This window comes from Carassius gibelio, chromosome B22 (genome assembly GCF_023724105.1).
Source record: "Carassius gibelio isolate Cgi1373 ecotype wild population from Czech Republic chromosome B22, carGib1.2-hapl.c, whole genome shotgun sequence".
Lineage (NCBI taxonomy): Eukaryota > Metazoa > Chordata > Actinopteri > Cypriniformes > Cyprinidae > Carassius > Carassius gibelio.
The window spans coordinates 17,949,985-17,970,419 of record NC_068417.1 but is presented as its reverse complement, the minus strand read 5'-3'; the positions used below and the strand labels follow the sequence as shown (position 1 = coordinate 17,970,419).

At 36.0% G+C, this 20,435-nt stretch overlaps 1 protein-coding gene and 1 long non-coding RNA gene across 3 annotated transcripts in view; one reads left to right on the top strand and one right to left on the bottom strand.

The window, feature by feature from the left end:
* The window catches only part of LOC127988484 (uncharacterized), a 43,422-nt gene that overhangs the window by 16,925 nt on the left and 6,062 nt on the right, over positions 1 to 20,435 (top strand). Inside the window, exons 1-15 of one of the 2 annotated variants that reach the window (XM_052591263.1) lie at positions 1,016 to 1,149; positions 2,035 to 2,358; positions 2,893 to 3,237; positions 3,349 to 3,477; positions 3,623 to 3,652; positions 3,879 to 3,908; positions 4,535 to 4,555; positions 4,814 to 4,837; positions 6,277 to 6,300; positions 6,609 to 6,638; positions 10,923 to 10,946; positions 11,247 to 11,276; positions 11,813 to 11,839; positions 12,447 to 12,476; positions 12,613 to 12,648. In XM_052591263.1, coding sequence (XP_052447223.1) covers positions 1,104 to 1,149; positions 2,035 to 2,358; positions 2,893 to 3,237; positions 3,349 to 3,477; positions 3,623 to 3,652; positions 3,879 to 3,908; positions 4,535 to 4,555; positions 4,814 to 4,837; positions 6,277 to 6,300; positions 6,609 to 6,638; positions 10,923 to 10,946; positions 11,247 to 11,276; positions 11,813 to 11,839; positions 12,447 to 12,476; positions 12,613 to 12,648 — 1,150 coding nt within the window. In that variant the 5' untranslated portion in view covers positions 1,016 to 1,103. Of the gene's footprint in view, positions 1 to 1,015; positions 1,150 to 2,034; positions 2,359 to 2,892; positions 3,238 to 3,348; positions 3,478 to 3,622; positions 3,653 to 3,878; positions 3,909 to 4,534; positions 4,556 to 4,813; positions 4,838 to 6,276; positions 6,301 to 6,608; positions 6,639 to 10,922; positions 10,947 to 11,246; positions 11,277 to 11,812; positions 11,840 to 12,446; positions 12,477 to 12,612; positions 12,649 to 20,435 lie in introns of those variants that run through there. The other variant, XM_052591262.1, reaches the window with a different exon arrangement.
* LOC127988541 (uncharacterized) lies at positions 15,248 to 17,071 on the bottom strand. Its single transcript, XR_008161734.1, has 3 exons — positions 16,747 to 17,071; positions 15,800 to 15,834; positions 15,248 to 15,378 (listed from the first exon to the last, which is right to left on the bottom strand). It is a non-coding gene; the product is annotated as an uncharacterized LOC127988541 (long non-coding RNA).

The following is a 20,435-nucleotide window of genomic DNA, read 5'->3' as shown; positions in this document are numbered from 1 at the left end:
TGTATTTGTTTTTCTCTATTTAGCAGGAAGTAATAGCTCCCAGCTGACTCCAGTTATTGTTTGCCTGCTGTGTTTGGAGGAATTTATGATTTTTTGATTTGGTTTCTCTTCAGTGTGATTGTGTTTACATTCTTGCTGTAATTGGTGTTTATGACAAGAACAACTTTCTAATTTGCAATCTACTATGTGTTTGTGTATTGTTCTTATTTAGTTTATATTGTTAATTCTTTGGGAATGGGTTAGTAGTGAGGTCGGTGCCCTTATCTTTTGAACATGTTTTCTCCTGTTTCATAAGGTATCAATAAATTCTAGATCCTTATTTTTATTTTATTTTCATAACGCAAGATAAAATCCTTTAAAGTAAAGCATAATTAATATTCATTAAATTAAATCTAAAAACGGCCAAATCGATCCAAAACTTCAAAAGTCAAAATAAATAAATAAATAGCATCCATTTTTCATTATTACAAAACCAGCATATAACATTAATATCAGTGAATCTCGATATTAAATCTTTCGAAGGGTAAATGGAATGTAGAATTTTTAAGTGCATTATAACAATATTTAAAAGGAATTAACCAATCTCTTGTCCAGTCAATAATCTCAATTATAGAGTTACAATATATATATATATATATATATATATATATATATATATATATATATATATATATATATATATATATATATATATATATATTGACGATGAAGTGATGACGAAGTGTCACATGAAAAGCTTTAATAACCTTTAACCTTTAAAGCTTTAAGTTAAGCTCCTTAAACTCTACGGGAAAACTGCCTATATACATTTACATGAATTGTTCGTAAGTTAAAATATTCCCAAAACTGTCCAACGTTTTTATAAGATGATTAATGTCTCTTTTAAACCAATTCTTTAAAATAAAGATTTATTTGAAGTAGTTATATTACCATTATTCCTAATGAAAGAGACGTGAGAAAATAATTTTTCCACAACCTTCTGCCACCGCCCTTACCGGGATGACGTCATTTTTAAATCACACCTAGTAGTGCGAAAGCGGACCGAACATTTATAGCCACAATCTACCTTGTTAAACACAACCCTCACTGAGCTTCACAGCGATATGAACATCGTCTTTTCAATTTTGTTTCTCTTGTTCATCATGAAAGGTAAGTGTTTGAATTCTGGTTTTCTTTAATGCTTTCGGTGTCAGTTTATGCCAGGATTGCCTGGCCTGTGTGACAAATGCTATCTTCAAATGGTTATTTGCATAAACCAAACTATGAAGTTTTTTTTTTCTTAATTAATATGTTATACTATCCTTGATGTCACTGAAATACAACATAAAAAAAATAGCAAGGCAAATCACTCAAAAGCTTCGAAGACAGGCCTTGAGACATTGACAAGAAACACTACCATTCGCATTAGCAGCAACATTTTTAAGTAATAAGACGAAGGTTTGCCCCTTTTGAAATTTAGCTAAAGCTTGTGGTAAACATAACTTTACGATACGTTTTGTTCTACGAAGTAGCCTAACCTACACACCCATACAGAGAACGTGAATTTTGAAGCAGTTATGTTTTCTTTTTTGAAAACGTATGTTTCTATTAAGTAATCAGAGAGATTACTCTCATACTCATACAATACTGTACTTTATAATACTGTTTTAATAAATTGATAATTAATAAATAGGTGTTAGTCTCGTAAAATGACCTGGACATTTTTGGGTGAAAAAGGTGTGAAAGTGATTCAGCAGCTCTAAACCACATCATTAGCTATAATTACAGTACACTGTTTTTGTTGTTGTTATTGTTGTTGTTTCTTCTTAGTGTACAAGGAGGCATGTGTTTAAATCCCAGTCTATCATATTACTGTGATTTTTGTTTTTTCTATTCATATGTTTTAATATTTATTATGCCATTTCTATGATGCCAATTATCTTGCATTTTTGTCTCAAAATTGTTTGTTGTATTTCCTAATTTGTAAGTCAGTTTTTGATAAATGATAAAGCATCTGGTAAATGAATAATTGTACATCCCTGACTGTTTCTCCAGGTGTGTTTGGTGTTGATCCTGATGGAGTGAAGACTGTGATAGAGGGAGATTCTGTCACTCTACAGACTGATTTTACTGAAATGCAGAAAGATGGTCTAACAGAGTGGATAGTTAATGACACTAGCATTGCAACAATCAATAAAAAAACTGGTAAAGTTGAATACACTGATGATGCACTGATGATGTTTAGCGGCAGACTTACTCTGGAACAAACTGGATTCCTCACCATCTGGAACATCAGAATCAAACACTCGGGAGAATATAAAGTAGGGAGTATCAGCAGCGTAGGGACCAAATCCAAGATGTTCAAGGTTATTGTGAAAGGTGAGTCACTTAAATCTGTTGATCTAGTTATCAAGATAATGGACTAATATTCTGCCTTTGTTATTGACCTATTTATTAAATAACTTAATTAATTAATTAATTAAAATAGGGTAAGCATTTTGATAACATTGTTCAAATTGTATTGATAGTTTGGATTAGATTATATAACTGATAGTAAAATCACACAGTTGTCCTGTGATATAAATCTAGCAAACTCTTCGGCTTTCATCTCCGCCAGCTTCTTCTCCATCTACCCTTCCTCATCTTCCGCCACGGTCTTCTCATCTTTCTTTTCAGCGCTCTTTTTCTTGACTTTCCTTTTCAGGAAAGTCGTGGTACTGTATAAGATAGTTACATGACAATTAGACATTTGGCATGCTGGTTTTACCTGTAACTTGTAGAATCAGTAAAATGTACTGTTTGCTATTTGATATCGGTGCTAGCTGTAGTTGGGAACTTTGTGTGAGAAAATGCAAGCTGAAATAACCAACTGTTATGTGAGTGTCAGTACTGTCTGTGAAACTATTTTTGCAGAATCTCCACTCAAATCTGTTGAAGATAAAGATGAAATAAAGGTGTTTTCAGCCACGAAGGGAAGTTCTGAGACTCTACACACTGAAACTGAACTACAGGAACATGATCTAATACTGTGGAGGTTTGGAGCTGAAGGATCTCTCATTGCTAAAGGTGATACAGAAGACAATCACACATCATACTATGATGGTGATGATGGGAGATTCAGAGGCAGACTGGAGATGGACAGAAAGACTGGATCTCTGACCATCAAAGACTTCGAATCTGAACAGACTGGAGAATTTAGACTAAAGATCATCAGCGACAGAAGGATCGTGTTCAAAAGATTTGTTGTTACTGTCTCTGGTGAGTTATATTCTATATAGTTTCATCATAACTCTACAACTCTTGTGTCTACTGATAATATATTAATAATATATCGATATAGATATTATATCTCTCTCTGTATTATTGCAGTCCCAGGTTTGTCAGCAGGTGCTATAGCAGGAATATGTGTTGCTCTTCTGCTGCTGGTGGCTGCAGCTGTAACTTCTGGTGTTGTGATTTATTTTCGGCACAAGATCTCTGAACTAAAAAAACTAATACGTAAGTCATTAAAAAGTCATTCAGATGATGATGAACCATGAAGAATTACAGAGTAGTTCCCCCTTATTTTTTTTTTTTTGTTTACATGTTCAACTGTTTATTTACTCATACTCTAATTTTTGTTTTGCGCTGCTGTGACATGAAGCAAAGATCTCTGAACGACTAGAGCAACTGCGTAAGTATTGCAGCTGATGCAACAGGAGAAACATGAACTGTATTATGCTATGGTGGATTTTAAATGTATAATATAATTTTTGAAACTCAGTATTTATCATTTTCACCACAAGTTCTAGTGTGACATTAATATACTGATGTTTGAAATCTCTGTTTAAAATGCTAAATTTACAACTCCTCAGTTATATGTCCTAATTTCTGTTTCTATGTGCTGCTGTGACATGAAGCAAAGATTTCTAAAGATCTAGAGCAACTGTGTAAGTATAACAGCTGATACAAGAGGAAATATATAATAAATAAAATAGCTTTATTCTGCTAAAGCAGAGTATAAATGCATAATAGGATTTGTTTTTTTTAAGTCAGTGTTTTTGTTGTTGTTTTAAACATAATGCACACTTTTTGAGTGATTTAGTGGAATAATTAAGTGTGTGATTTTCCATTATTGAACTGCATGACATTAATATTCAGATCACGTATAACCAGTGGTGGACTGTAACAAAGTGTTTTTTAAATATCTATTCTTTATCAGATACTTGCATTGAACATTTTTGAACCAATTGCATCTGTTCTTGAGGGAACAACTCACTGACTGCATTCGAAAGCTTAGTCTGGTGAATTGTTGCTTCACTACCTTTGCAGGCACTGTTTTTTTTGCACAAAAGTACCTTGCAAAACTGATTTCAGCTTCTGAGTCGGGTTAATGGTATAAATGATCTGGAACAAAAGTGAGCTTCGGTGAAGTGATTCCCCATGGGCCATAAACATTCTCCTCCATGAGCCTTCCATTTCTCCCAGTTGAAATTGTGGGAAAAGTAGGATTTGCAGTATATGAAGTATTTCTAATCTCCTATTTTCTGTTTCTATGTGCTGCTGTGACGTGAAGTGAAGCTCTTCAAACGATTGTGTAAGTGTTAATATGTGGCATTACTAATATGTTAATATGTGTTAAGTATGCACTTAATAACTGTAAACTAATGTTAACAAATTGAGCTGTTTTGTAAAGTGGTACACTGTATACTCTATAGCTATACTGTTAAGTAATTAAGTAATTATTAGATGCACATGAAGAATCACACAGTATCTTCTCAGTGTTTCTGACATGTTCATCTGTTAATTTACTTAAAATCTCATTTCTGTTTCTATGTGCTGCTGTGACATGAAGCGGAGATCTCTGAAAAAAAGGAACGTAAGTATAAATATATATATATATATATGTTGACTTTAACACATAAAACATTACTGTAATTGTTACAGGTCATTAATAAAAAGTCATGCACACAGCAAAATCTCCAGTGTTAATTGAACACTCTGAGTGTGGACTCATATAAACACTGAAGCAGTGACAACTGATGTTAACAAGCAAAATCACCAACCGAGAAAATCACAATTTGTGTGTCACCATTATAGTGGTCAGTGTTTGTTTTAGTTGTGATCTTGGCTTGTGGCTTTTTACTTTAAAAATTTGTTTTGCAAGTCAAGAGCAAAAGTCATCAGGTGGTGATGATTATGTTTTATACCTGAGTTGCTGAACTCATTTACAGAGTTTTCTCTAAATACTTCTCCATTATTGATTGTGACAGCTTTGATTCCACAATGAAAGCACCTGCATTTTCTATTCATTTTGTAGCCATCTCTTGCAAGTGATTCAGATTTATTTTTTTTATTTTTTTTAATTAAAGAGTCTTTATTTTAGGCACACACAGATAACAAGAATCAGCATATGAATCTCAACAACGGTGACAAACACATATCCAGATAAACAGATCTACTCTGAACATCACAAAACTAGATACTAAAAATTCACATAAAAACAGCACAAATAAAATATAGTTAGAATAAAAAGTTAAAAAGACAGTTCAGCTCATAATTTATTCATGCCGCAATGCATGATGGGAGCCATGGATGAGTTTTTATTGGCTACAACATGCTTTTTTGATGGTCACCGTTGTTGTGATGCTCACGCTGATTCTTGATGTCTGTGTTTTTAAACTAAATAATTTTTTTCTTTATGTAGAACTAACTTTCAAAAAAGTGTCATATTGTGCCAAAAATGCTGGATTGCTATTTTTTTTTTTCACTTAATTTATGTATACATTAAAGAAATCTGAACTCACGCATTCAGATCACTACATGACAGTTAGTTCAAACCACAATCAATAACACACATGATTGCCTTTGCTCTGGTCTGTATGTTGTAATTCTGTTACCACAGCCTCACAAAGTCTAAAGTAAACATCTGAAGGTTCAAGATCCCAACTAAAGCAAACACTGACCACTATAATGGTGACACACAAATTGTGATTTTTCTCGGTTGGTGATTCTGCTTGTTAACATCAGGTGTCTTCAATAATGCTCAATCATAACTCAATTAAATTCTTAATTCTCTCATTAACTTCAACTCTGCTTCAGTGTTACTTTTAACACTGCTTCAGAGTTTATATGAGTCCACAGACTCCACACTCAGAGTGTTAAATTAACACTGGAGATTTTGCTGTGCAGGTGGTGAAGTAATTTAGAAGTATATGAAGAATCACACAGTATCTTCTCAGTGTATTTGTCATGTTCATCTGTTTATTCACTTTAAATCTCCTTATATCTGTATCTATGTGCTGCTGTGACATGAAGCCGAGATCAATGAAAAAGAACTGGGTAGGTACTACTACGGATACAGTGAAAGTAAAAATTTGGTTTATTGTGCTACAGTAGGTTGTAAATATGTAATAATTAAATGTATAATGTATAATTAAATGTATAATGTCCAGTATTTAGCTACATGATATTAGTATACTGTGACTGAATCAAATACACATATACAACATTACGGCAATTGTCACTAATCATTAATATCAAGTGATGCAGATGATGATTATTAAAAGCACATGAAGAATCACATGCTTATTTGTTCATGTTCTCATAATCTCATCATTTTTGTTTCTTTGTGCTGCTCTGACATGAAGTGAAGATTTCTGAAAAACTAAAGAAGATGTGTAAGTATCAGAATCAGAATGAGCTTTATTGCCAGCTATGTTTACACATACAAGGAATTTGTTTTAGTGACAGAAGCTCCATATTGACAAGAATGACAACGACAAGACAAGACACAGACAATAAAAACAATAATATAAAAGATACAAAACAGACAGTGTACAAAAAAGCAAAAACACAAAATATATCTGTACATGTACGATATGTGCAAATTTTAAATGTAAATAGATTTGAAAGTGTGTTAAATGGATAACCTATGTGGTGTTGTGTGTTCCAAGTTTATTGTTTAGTGATCATTAGATTGACTGCCTGAGGGAAGAAACTGTTCCTGTGTCTGGTCGTTCTGGTGCTCAGTGCTCTGTAGCGTCGACCAGATGGCAACAGTTCAAAGAGGGAGTGTGCTGGATGTGAGGGGTCCAGAGTGATTTTGACAGCCCTTTTGCTCACTCTGAATAAGTACAGTTCTTGAATAGAAGGGAGGGTTGTACCGATGATTCGCTCAGCAGTCCGGACTACTCTCTGTAGTCTTCTGAGGTCAGATTTAGAAGCTGAGCTGAACCAGACAGTTACTGAAGTGCAGAGGATGGATTCAATGATGGTGGAGTAGAACTGTTTCAGCAGCTCCTGTGGCAGGTTAAACTTCCTCAGCTGGCGAAGGAAGTACAACCTCTGCTGGGCCTTTTTCACAAGCTTGACAGAGGGGTCTTTAGATGTGCAGTTGTTGGTGTACAAGGAGAAGAGCAGTGAAGAGAGAACACAGCCCTGATGTGCTCCAGTGCTGATTGTACAGGTATTAGATGTGGTTTTTCCCAGCCTCACTGTCTGCTGCCTGTATGTCAGGAAGCTGTTGTTCCACTGACAGATGGAGGTGGGCATGGAGAGCTGAGTTAGTTTGGGCAGGAGGAGGTTTTCGATGATAATTTTGAAAACCAAGCTGAAATCGAAATACAGGATCCTCACATAAGTCCCCGGTCTGTCTAGATATTGCAAGATTTAATGCAGTCTGACGTTGACTGTATCCAGTAAGGGGATCCAGGAAGGGCCCAGTGATGTCCTTCAGATAAACCAAAACCAGTGTTTCAAATGATTTCATGGCCACAGACGTTAGAGCCACAGGACTGTAGTCATTAAGTCCACTAATTTTGGGTTTCTTTGGGACTGTGATGATGGTGGAGAGTTTGAAGCACGAGGAGACTTTGCATAGCTTTAGTGATCTGTTGAAGATCTGTGTGAAGATGAGGGCCAACTGGTCAGCACATGATTTCAGACAGGCTTGTGTAACACGGGCTAGGTCTGGTGCCTATCTTCTCTCATTCTTTCAACCTGTCCTCCAACCAATACGCTGGTATAGGTCGTTTGTCCAAATCCCTGATATACGACTCATCAGAGCGTATACTACAATTGCACCCCTATCGGCAAAAGGTAGTTTTCATATGAATGTTTTGTACTCTTTTATTTGCCCTCTGGTTTGCGTTTCGTGTAGCTCAGTTAGTAGATTATTGTTATACTTTGATATGTAATCATGCTATCATGGGTTCGATCCCAGGGAATGGACATGCACGAAAATGTAGCTATATGCTCAATAAATCATAATTTAGCATGATTTCTGTGAGGGTTAGGTTTAGGGGTGGGGTTAGGTGTGGTCATTCGAACGAATAAGCCACCTACAGTAGTAAAATATGTAGGAAATACTGTGAGATCGGTGTAAAACGCCCACACATTGCATTTAAATTAGGGGTGGTTAATCTGTCTGATTTCCCGATTCGATTCGATTACGATTATTGAAGTCCCGATTCGATTACAGTCGATTTTCGATTATTAACGATTCTTGATTAACGATTATTGATTTTCCATTTCACAACAGTAAGTAGTAAACAAACTGTGTAAATCATTACTAATAAATGGTAGAAACAAACCGAATGCATGTAGCGGTTGGGATTTTCAGTTTACTACATGCAGCAGGCACTCTGATTCCATGTATGGGGCACATATATATTATTCATATGACACACAAACACAAGTAGACAAGACCTTTTTAGTTCAAAATCTATGCCCCGTGTCACATCGCCTCTGCTTCTGCTATGAGCAGCGCGGCCAGATCTGCCTCGCGCACGCGCCGAGTGTGCACAGTTCGGACTACTGTCAGGGTCATTGCGACTCCCCACCTTGCCTCCTAACTGTCCTATGAATATTTCGATCTCGTCTAACATACCCAGAGGCATTAGACAAAGTTTCCACTACAATACTGTCACCGCGATTGCGGAGAGGTGCGGTCAGAAGACAAATATACATGTCTAGCGCGGAAAAAATCTCCCGCTTCGTCCCCGCAACACTAACACGCCTGCTAATTTCGCAATGAACACTGCGACCCCTGCAAACATTGTTAACACCTCTGACATTTGGCAAAGGACCATTTACATTGGGCAAAGGATTCACCGTTTGTGCTTGGTGTACTTTCACTTTCAATATCACCGTCATCTTCTGGATACAGATATTCCCCTTCAGAATCAGTGTCCGCGAATAGAAGTCCCAACACTTCATTGAGGGTTTATTGAAGCTTTATTGATGCCATTAGATAATAATAAAAATAATAATGATAATAATAATAATCTAATGCCAATACTCGCTGACGTTGACAACATTGGTCAGATAAAATGGCTCACTCTCACACTAGCTCCGCTTTTTTTCGCACTGATTCAATGCGCTCTCGAATATTTTGTTAAGGAGCATTACGTTTTTTTGAGTCAGAGATTAAGTATTACATTTCTGCTATCTGGTGCAGGGGAGGTCGCGTGAAATTTGACACCCTATTTGACAAAATCGGCCGTTTTATTCAGTGCCGCATCTTGTCGAGTAAACTCTACCATGGCGCCAAGAGGGTTAGAGCTCCTGCCATGAAAACCAAAATAAATCCACACGCTTGCTTTGAGCCCAGATGGAGCTGGTGGTTCGGTTGGTTGCTCGCTCCTGGTTTTTCCATTTTACACACCTGTTCTGGCTGCTTGCTAACTGGAACTGGGCGCGTTCGTGATGTTCAACTCCCGGTATAATTTTTTTTTACAAAATAAAATAATGCAAAAAAAAAAAAAAAAAAAAAATCGATTTTTGAAAATTTAATAATCGATTCATACTCGTCCATAACATACTCGCGATTAATCAATAATCGATTTTTTTCACCACCCCTAATTTAAATAAATGTTCGTTTTGATTGGTAATGACGTTATACGTCAATTCATGATGACAGACGCAACGCGATACTGTCATTATTTTTACGCCCGCTAGAGGGCGCTTAACTTTAAAATGTAAATATAGGTCGTAATAAATGCTTGCACAAACGACCTATATGGTCATTTTTTGTTGGAGGACAGGCTCCATTCTTTCTGAAGACCTGACGCATGTTATCTTCATTGATCTGGAGTGCTGGAGGGTGGGAGAGCAGGGTTGCAGGAGGTGTGAATGGTGTTTTTTCAAACCTGCAATAAAACTTGTTCAGATCGTCTGCCAGTTGTTGATTCTCCACAGTGCTGTGGGATGGTGTCTTGCAATTAGTGATGTCTTTCAGACCTTTCCACACTGAAGCAGGATCACTGGGGAATATTTTTTTAGGTTGCTAATATAAGTCTGCATTGCCACTCTGGTCTCCTTTTCTAGAGTGTATTTGGCCTGTTTATACAATAATCTGTTCCCATTTCTGCAAGCATCTTCTTTGGCCGTCTTCTAATTTTGCAGTGAACCATGGTTTGTCATTGTTGTAGGTTAGATGATTCCTGGTAGGAATGCACGTGTTCCCAGAAACTGACATAAGTTGTTACAGTCTCTGTGAGCTGCTCCAGATCTGGTAGAAGATTTTGTGGTATGTTCTGTCAAACATTCAGCAGTTCATCCCTGGTAAAACTGATTGTGTTTGAAAAAAAAAAAAAAAATGAACAAAAACAGTACAAACAGAGCCAAGCACTGAAGCGGGCATGTGTGGTACCATCTCTAGAGTGTCTGATCTCTACTCATCTATTCCTCTTTAGAGTATTGTGATACAGTAGAGTTTAAAAGTACAATATAGTTTTCATAGGCAATGTTTAGGTTTTTAAACCCAAAGTTCTGCTTGTGTTAGATTTAGTGTGGTAAATAAATGTCTGATTTTTCAGTATTAAGCAGAATGACATTAATACTGAATCATGCTGAAAAATGCTGAACTTACAGCAAACATTAAGAAACAAATCATTAAGATCTGTGTTTGATTATCATTTATGTTCCTCATTTCTGTTTTTATGTGCTGCTGTGACATGAAGCCGATGTCTGTGAAAAAGAATTACGTAAGTATTACAGCTGATACAGCAAGAGAAAAAGTAGTTTTATTATGCTACCGTAGAGTTTAAATGTTTAATGATTTCAGTCAATAATTAGTCATGCAGTGACACAGCATCACTGAACTCATTTTAAACAGCATTAAGCCACAAGTGCTGTGGAATGTATTATGGATAGTTCACTTTGATGATGTATGGTTTAAACATAACATTACTGTAATTGTTACTAATCATTATTAAATAGTCATGCAGATTATGAAGCGATTCACTTATGATTTCCTCATTTCTATTTGCTGCTGTGACATGAAGCAAAGATCTCTGAACATCTAGAGAAACTGCGTAAGTATTACAGCTGATACAGCAGGAGAAACATAAACATATATTTAAAGATATAGTATGATTTCTTTTATAGTCAATATATAATGTTCACTGCAAGTTCTGCTTGTGTTTGATTTGGTGCAGTAATTAAGTGTATAATTTTCCAGTATGAGTTGAATGACATTAATATACCAATGACTGATTCACATATAACATGTGATATGCAATATTAATGTAGTTGTTGCTGTTTGATAAAATGCTGACTTTACAAAAACTTTATTAAGATCAGTGTTTGATTATGTCTTTTTGTTATTAGGGGTCGAGCATCAGTCATCTGTAGTGTTTGTTTCACAATGAGTTCACATAACTACAGAAATTTAGCAGCAGTTGGCCTAAAATCATTGTAATGCTGGCTTTTGATCTGTTATTTTGAGTGTTTTCTGGTCTGTGTGATTCACAGCTATATTTGTTATCTAATGTGTTAGTGTTTTTGTCATATTCATCTAATCCCTCGCGTAACATCTCCTCATTTACGTTTCTATGTGCTACTGTGACAGGTGAAGAGAAGATCTCTGAACGACTGTGTAAGTATTAAAACTGACGCAACAAGATAATAATTAGTATGTGTGCTACCGCAGTTTAAATGTAAAATTATTTTTCATATTTAATAATAAGATATTTTTAACGATAAGTGCTGCTTATATGATTAAATTGTTAATGCAATAATAAAGGAAGTATGTCACCATTCAGTATTGACATTAATACACTGATGATTGAATTATACAACATGTGATATACAACGTTATGGTAATTGTTACTTCCCACTCTTTGTGGAAAGTTGTGGCCTAGTGGTAAGAGTAAGACTAGGGTTGTGGGTTCGAGTCTTGGGCCGGCAATACCATGACTGAGGTGCCCTCAGGCCCGGGTGTGTGTCCACAGTGTGTGTGTGTGTGTGTGTGTGTGTGTGTGTGTGTTCACTGCTGTGTGTGTGCACTTTGGATGGGTTAAATGCAGAGCACCAATTCTGAGTATGGATCTGTGTCTCTTCACTGATCATTAATAAAAAGTAATTTACATGATGAAATGATTATAAGCCTGTGAAGATTTACACTGTATTTTCTTACATGTTTTTTATTTTAATTGAATCATATTCTTCTCATTTCTGTTGCTATGTGCTGCTGTGACGTGTAGGCGATATCTCAGAAAAACTAAAGGAAATTTGTAAGTACTACATAATCATTTAATAAAAAATAATTTAGTTGATGAAGTGATTTATACAAGCACATAAAGAAGTGTCTCTGACATTGTTATTCACTTATAATCTGCTTATTTATATTTCTATGTGCTGCTGTGACAGTTGAAGGCAAGAAATCTGAAAAACAACGGAAACTTTGTAAGTATTACAACTGACACATCCCCATCGAGGGAACTTCAAAGACTCCATTACCAGTGCTGGGCAGTAACTGTTACTGTAAATTGATTACTTTTTTAGTAATGGAGTAATCTAACATGTTACAATTTTCAAAATAGTAATTAGAGTATAGTAACAAGCCGAGGTCTCTCTATGTTACTGCTGCGTTACAATGTTGACAGAATGCAGTTTAATAATCTAGAGATTGTAAAAAGGATGTAGCACACGCACTGTCAAGTCAATTGCCAGAGGATTTGAGACCTTCTCCTGCGAGACCCGACGCAACAGATACTTGATAGGGGAGTGCAGAGGCTCGTGTGTGTGAGCGGGATTCAGGAGAGTAAAATTATTCACGGGACTCCAGTAAAATAGAAATGTCTTAACATAAAATATCTTAAACAAATAAATTGTTATTCACCTATTGCACAAAAGCAACATGAACTAATATAAAATATAAACGATTAGCAGGCGCAAGTGTATGCAGACTTTCTATTTAGGCTATAACACGTGTTTGCAGCATCGAGCAATACAGTGCTGAAATTCGCATGCTCACGTTTCCTCTCATTATAACGCACAGATTGTAGACATTATGAAATATTAATTATGCATATATTTATTGTGTTATAACAGAGATTTGTGAGATTGCATGAACTGAGATCATAGGCTGGGGGTGAACAAACTCCAGGGTAAGGCTAAAAGCAGCCAAATGTATTAACAGGGTGGCCAACACTAACGAAAGTATGGCCACTCCTTTGGCCACCCCACTCAAAACTGCAGTCTTTGTAAAATAATTTATTTAGATGCGGAACCGCCATATCTCTTAAGGCTATGACCACATCAAACGGGAGAATTTTCAGATGTGCTTTCAGATGCTAGCGTCATGCGAGTCAAACGAGCGCGGAAAAGCTAAAGCAGCCAAATTAGCTTCAGTAGATCAACTGTTTTTTCAATTATCAATTATTCAAACAGCAAATAAATTATATATAGAGATGACATTATCAATAACATTTATCTATCGCGAGTTTAAGCACTCTCAAGATTCAAGTTATTCTTACCCAGCCGGCATTTCAACGTTGATTCAACGTTGAAACAACGTCAGGTACCATGGTTGAATCAACGTTGAAAAACCTTTCGATTTTGCAAATTGGATCAACGTTGAAATCACGACGTTGATTCACCGTTGAAATCGTGACGTTGATGTACGGTTTAAATCACAACGCTGATTCACTGTTGAAATCGCGACGTTGAATCAACGTTGAATAACCTTTCGATTTTGCAAATTGGATCAACGTTGAAATCACGACGTTGATTCACCGTTGAAATCGTGACGTTGATGTACGGTTGAAATCACAACGCTGATTCACTGTTGAAATCGCGACGTTGAATCAACGTTGAATAACCTTTCGATTTTGCAAATTGGATCAACGTTGAAATCACGACGTGGATTCACCGTTGAAATCGCGACGCTGTTTCACCGTCTTACCTGCATTATGGGTGAATTAGGGTCGTGCTGCAGACCTGGGATGAAAGCTGAATGAGGTGTTGATTTTGAAAAGTTAATCAGCGTTTATAACACGACGTTGTTTCCCCGTCGTACCTTGCACCGTGTATACATACACCTAGATCCTAGTTGGCATTTAGATCAACAATGTACATGCAAGGCTAAAAATCTAATGACTGGCAGCAATGGCTTTACAAACAACTTCAATAAACTACCACATGCTCAAAATTGTCAAACAGCAGTTAAATTTTGGAAACATACTGTATGAAACAGATGAAAATAATCCCACACTTTATTATGCAGAGTATGCATGGAGGTAATGCTAAAATCATGTAGTAGAACAATCCAAATACAATAATATTTAAAGGTTTTTGTAAAATAATTCGGCACAAAAATGCATATTTTTTTCAGCACTTACAAGACAAACCCTTGTACCTTTATGACTGAAACCAGTGGATCTTTTATTTTGGTGGAAAACTACAGTTTCTGTCAAAAACAGGTTTTAGTAATGTGTCTCATTTCAAGTTGTGCACATCTGTGCCGTGAAAATGTGTTGCACAGTACGAGCAGGGAACCTTCAACCAGTTGATTTCTAATGGGAACCCCCCCGGACTGTGTCTTCTTTACCGTGGGGAATGCAGAATGAGATTTCTACCGCAGGGCACTCTAAAATGTTAGAACCAGCAGCCTTAGTGTATACAGTGTGGTTGTGCTTCGGGTGATCCTTGAAAGTGTCCCAGCGCTAGGTCCTTTCTGACGCCGTCCCCTCCACTCTCTCCCACTTGTGCACTTTCTGTACCGTCCTGTATAAACATTTACATTTAATCATTTAACAGACGCTTTTATCCAAAGCGACTTACAAATGAGAAGAACAGAAGCAGTCAGGTGTACAAGCGAACAACAACAGTATACAAGTGCCATGACAAGTCTCAGTTAGTCTAGTACAGAATGCATAGCCAGGTTTTTTTTTTTTTTTTTTATATGAAAGACAAGAAAAGAAGGAAAAGTGCTAGCATTAGTTGGTTAAGATCCGGTGAAAAAGATGAGTCTTAAAATGTTTCTTGAAAATGAGTAAAGACTCAGCAGTTTGGATTGAGATTGGGAGGTGATTCCACCAGCTGGGTACAGTCCAGGAAAAGGTCCGTGAGAGTGATTGTGAACTTCTTTGGGATGGCACCACAAGGCGTCGTTCACTTGCAGAGGGCAAACTTCTGGAGGGAACATAAGATTTAACCAGTTTGTTTAGGTATGTCCACAATGTTTCACAATAACTTTGATATTGTGAAATATATTTAACTGAAAACTGAATGCAAAATAAATCACACAATATTTTCACTTTACAGTTCAGTAACAGTGAGGTTGGAAACAAAGTGGACAACACTATTCATTAAACATTTATTTAATGTATTCAGATGAAAATTTACAATATTAACAAATTATTCACAAGCAGTGCTTTCAGAGCCCCCAGTTACACTGTTTTAATCAGAACACTAGTAATACAGTGTAGTAAAACAAATAAAATCTAATTCAGTAAATTTTTAATAAACTAAGTACAATCAAAACCTATCACAAAAGGTCAAAGCATCTCTAGCAGAAGTGACAGTGCAATGTAGCAGATGAACAATTTCTTACCAATGTTTCAAGAACAAGCTGGATCCTCGATGACTCTACAAGGGGAAAGAAGAAATGGTTTACTGAAAAGTTCTTAAAAAGCAGGATTTCATATTATACCATTTCTTTAAACCACTGGTTCTCAAACTTTTTATACCAAGTACCACTTCAGAAAATATTTGTTATTAAATATTAAGTTGCACCATAATGACCAACATTACATTTCAGCAGCGTAGTAGGCCAAACTATTCAGCTACAGGTCTACAGTTAAAAAATGAGGCAGTTTTATTCTAATAAGAATATTAATTGTTGTCAGACACTTTACCATGTTTGAACATTAACACTACAACTGTGCTTACATACACAGGTAAATAAAAAAAAGTTTAAATTAAAATGTAATTTTAAATGTAATTATGTAACAAAAGTTACAAAACTGTACTGTACTTTAACTCTAACATACTTAAATGTGCAAAAAAAAAAAAACTTACTCATAGATTAAGTTAAAATGTATTAACATTAATTAGTTTAATTTAGTGATTCACCTGCATAACAACTAGAGGGGGCCTGACACTTTGAGAACCATGGCTTTAAACAATCCTTTTATTTATTTATTCATTTTCATTAATTCATCAAAATTATATTATTTAAATACTGACATTTGCACTTATATGTTTCAGAAAACACTTTGAAACTATTATAAGAATACAAACATACATAACACACCTAATGCATGGGATACATATCAGGAAAATATGGGAAAATCTCTAAACCATCTCTAAATCTCTCTTACCAGCAACACATTAGGTGAGCACCTAACTTGATCAGCTGTGATAAAGCAATGCAAAAATAGACACAGGGGTATTTATTTATCTGCAGGTTACATGTCCTTTAAACTACCCATTTGTAAACTCTGGTAATACTTTACTATTTTCAAAAGATAATAAAGATAACGTTAGCGATTTTCTTACCTCATTTTGCCAGGATGTTTTCAGGACCTCGCAGAACACCTGACCCTTCTTGTGTTCACAGTTTTTGTTCTCCATTGACATGTCACGACTCAAATTCGCTCAAAATAAATAAAAAATGTACAGGCAAATATGAAATAATTCGGGACCGATAGAGCAGTCAGTTATAACGAGCAGCAGCTCACAGTTAGCCGCCTCACTCACAGAAAGACGACAATAACGGTCATATTTTTAAATGTAGAAAGGCGCGAACCGATTCATTGTCCAGTTTCCTGAATGACAGCCAGATTAACCAATCATGATAGAAGTAATAAAATAAAACTACCAATGGGAGTTGTTTCAGTGTGATAAGGCAGCGAAATGTATATAGTTTTATTGTTGTTAATGATGATAATATTTAACATATACCTTTAGATTTTAGAATAGGTATCATGACTAAAATATTTTAAAATGCTATTAAAATAATTAATTAATTTAAATAATTTAATATAAATAATTTAAAAGCTTGTTAACCTTTTTCTACCATTTAGCATTAAACATTTTTAACGTTGTTTCATTAAAACAACTGACCTTATTTCAGCAATATTTCAATGTTGAAAGTTGGTCATGTGCTGGAAGTTTTTCAACAGTTCATCTTTAAACGTTGAATCAACGTTGTTTCAACGTTGAAACCACAACTGACCTTATTTCAACCATATTTCAACATTGAAAGTTGGTCATGTGCTGGATGTTTTTCAACCATTCAGCTTTAAACGTTGAATCAACGTTGTTTCAACGTTGAAACCACAACTGACCTTATTTCAACCATATTTCAACGTTGAAGGTCGGTCATGTGCCGGCTGGGTATAGTTATTGTTTTGGCTGATTTTCTAAAAAAAAAATATATATATATTGTTATAATCACTAAAGCTGTATAAACTGTGAAATTAATCTCTTTCTTTGTACATACATCTCCTCTTTGTTGTTTATGATGAGGGAATTCGCAAGAGTCCGGAATTCAGTCAGCGAACACACATGCGCTCAACAAAACTGATGAGTTTCAGCGAGGACTCATCTGAACGTTTCTGTTTTGCCATTGCATTCCTAAACTTAACAGAATTTTGTGTGATTGGTTAAAATGCGCAACACTGTAAAAACGGGTAAAAAAATAAGAAGAACATGAGAAGATCTTAATTTAATGCTGTATTCGACACTGCCTATTCATATTCAATTTGTTAGCAACAGAAGTATTTGTTTGTGCAGGGGCATTTTTTTTATCCAATTAAGTGGCATTTTTGCCCCAAGTCCCAATTTATGGCCGCAGCCTTACACACGCTCCGCCTTTGACTTAGATGTCTTTTATACAATATAAATGCAGCGCTCTTTGCTTGCATTCTGCCAGACCATGCATGCAGCAGCCGCTTGCTTTAGTTACAAATAACAGTGTTCTGTCAATGTTGATGGTTTAATAACAATTTTTTAAAGGGGGTGTGTCTATGCTGGGATGTCATAAATTACATGGAGAAAAAGTAATGTAACTTGTAATGTAACTGAATACTTTTGAAATAAAGTAATCAGAAGAGTAACGTGATTACTTTTAAAAGGAGTAATCAGTAATCAGTAATTTGATTACATTTTCTGAGTAACTTGCCCAACACTGTGCATTATATATCATTGGCTTCTTTGTCTTCAGGAGACTGTTTGCTACATGTCTTCTTCATACAGTAAAGTACACCTCTGTTTGTAGCATGTCTCTCAATTTTTTATATACAAATACAAAACACAAATTTAACATGAAGAGCTCATTGTTATGAGCACATTCATGCATGGTGGACCTTTAAAGATCGCCATAAACTAGACCATACCTGTCAAGTTTTGGATTTGAAAATAAGGGAAATTTTCCGGCGCCCACCGCGAGCAGTCCCACCACCCCAACATAGCTCCAGTATCCCTTACATTTTAAGACAGGTGTTATAGCCCAAATGAAAACACAAAACGGTATATATGAAGAGCATTTATTTAAAGGCTTATTTGCATATTTTCTGTTAATTTTACATTGCTTGTCTTTACATTTACATTTTATTTTCATTCCACACATTCTTTTAATTTCATAATGCTTTTTTTTTTTTACAGTTTTTCTTTTCATTTCACATAACTTTTCTTTTACTCTTTTAGTGAGTTGTTGTACAAATTTGTTGCAGACTTTGCATTCTTTAAAAAAGTAAATTCGCTGTCGCATTTATCACGGTATTTACACATGGGTTTTGGTTTTTTGGAAGGTGTGCCTTCACTCTCTATCGTAGCATCCATCATCCGTCTCTGTTTTTTCTTTTGTTGTTGTTTTTCCCGAGTTATAACTCATGTCATCTGACCTCACACACCCCTCGCGACAGGCTACTGCAGGTGGCAGTTATCGCGAGACTATAACAGAGCTCAGATTGGGAATGTTTTTTTTTTATTATTATTTTATTAATAACGCAGGTTAAAATTAAAGAATTAAAATACGGGAGATTTACGGGAAAATACTAATACGGGAGGACGGCGGGAAAGAAGGGTAAAATACGTGACTTTCCCGGCCAAAACGGGATACTTGACAGGTATGAACTAGACTCTCAGAAATCAGGTAGAATTAAGGATTTCTGAAAAGCTGAGGTATTGACAACCAGTGATGCGAGATTTGTCATGTGACACAATCTTTTGATCCATGCAAACCAAAACAATTAGGATGATGGCCCAGGATACAGCAGCTTTATTGAGTCTGCCATCCATTTTTTTCCTGATCACCAGCTTACCAGTGGTGGTTCTTATACAGGCTGTAAAAGATTGACGATGTGTCTCCATTTCCTTCCACTGTAGAATAGTGAGCAAAAATATCTCAGTATGGCTACTATCATCTTTCAAAAATTGGCGCAGTGGATAAGACGCATGCCTTTGAAGTTGTGGCCTAATGGTTAGAGGGTTGGACTCCCAATCGAAGGGTTGTGAGTTCTAGTCTCGGGCCGGACGGAATTGTGGGTGGGGGAAGTGCATGAACAGCTCTCTCTCCACCTTCAATACCACGACTTAGGTGCCCTTGAGCAAGGCATCGAACCCCCAACTGCTCCCCGGGCGCCGCAGCATAAATGGCTGCCCACTGCTCCGGGTGTGTGCTCACAGTGTGTGTGTGTGTTCACTGCTCTGTGTGTGTGCATTTCGGATGGGTTAAATGCAGAGCACAAATTCTGAGTATGGGTCACCATACTTGGCTGAATGTCACTTCACTTTTTTTTTTTTTTTTTGGTGTGAGAGACCCGGGTTCGAATCCACTGTGAGACACCAATGTGTCCCTGAGCAAGGCACATAACCCCTAGTTGCTCCAGAGGTGTGCGACCTCTGACATATATCATTGTCATTGTAAGTCGCTTATAAAAGCGTCAGCTAAATTAATAAATGTAAATGTAAATAAAGAGGGTGGGGTTTAGGACCTATACTATATAGCTACCAGAGGGTGATCAAAATGCTTTGGCTTCACTTTTGAGGTCATGTGTGACTTGCCCTTGATTTCTACTAGAATCTTGTTTTTTTGGTTTGCAGTAAAAAAAAAAAAAAAAAAAAAAAAAACTTTCACTTTTATGTTTATGTTTAAACAGATTTCAAAATGTTTTCAAATTGTATTGAAAATATATTCAAAAGAAACATTGTTCTCTTAAGAACTTTGAACTAAAAATGTTTCT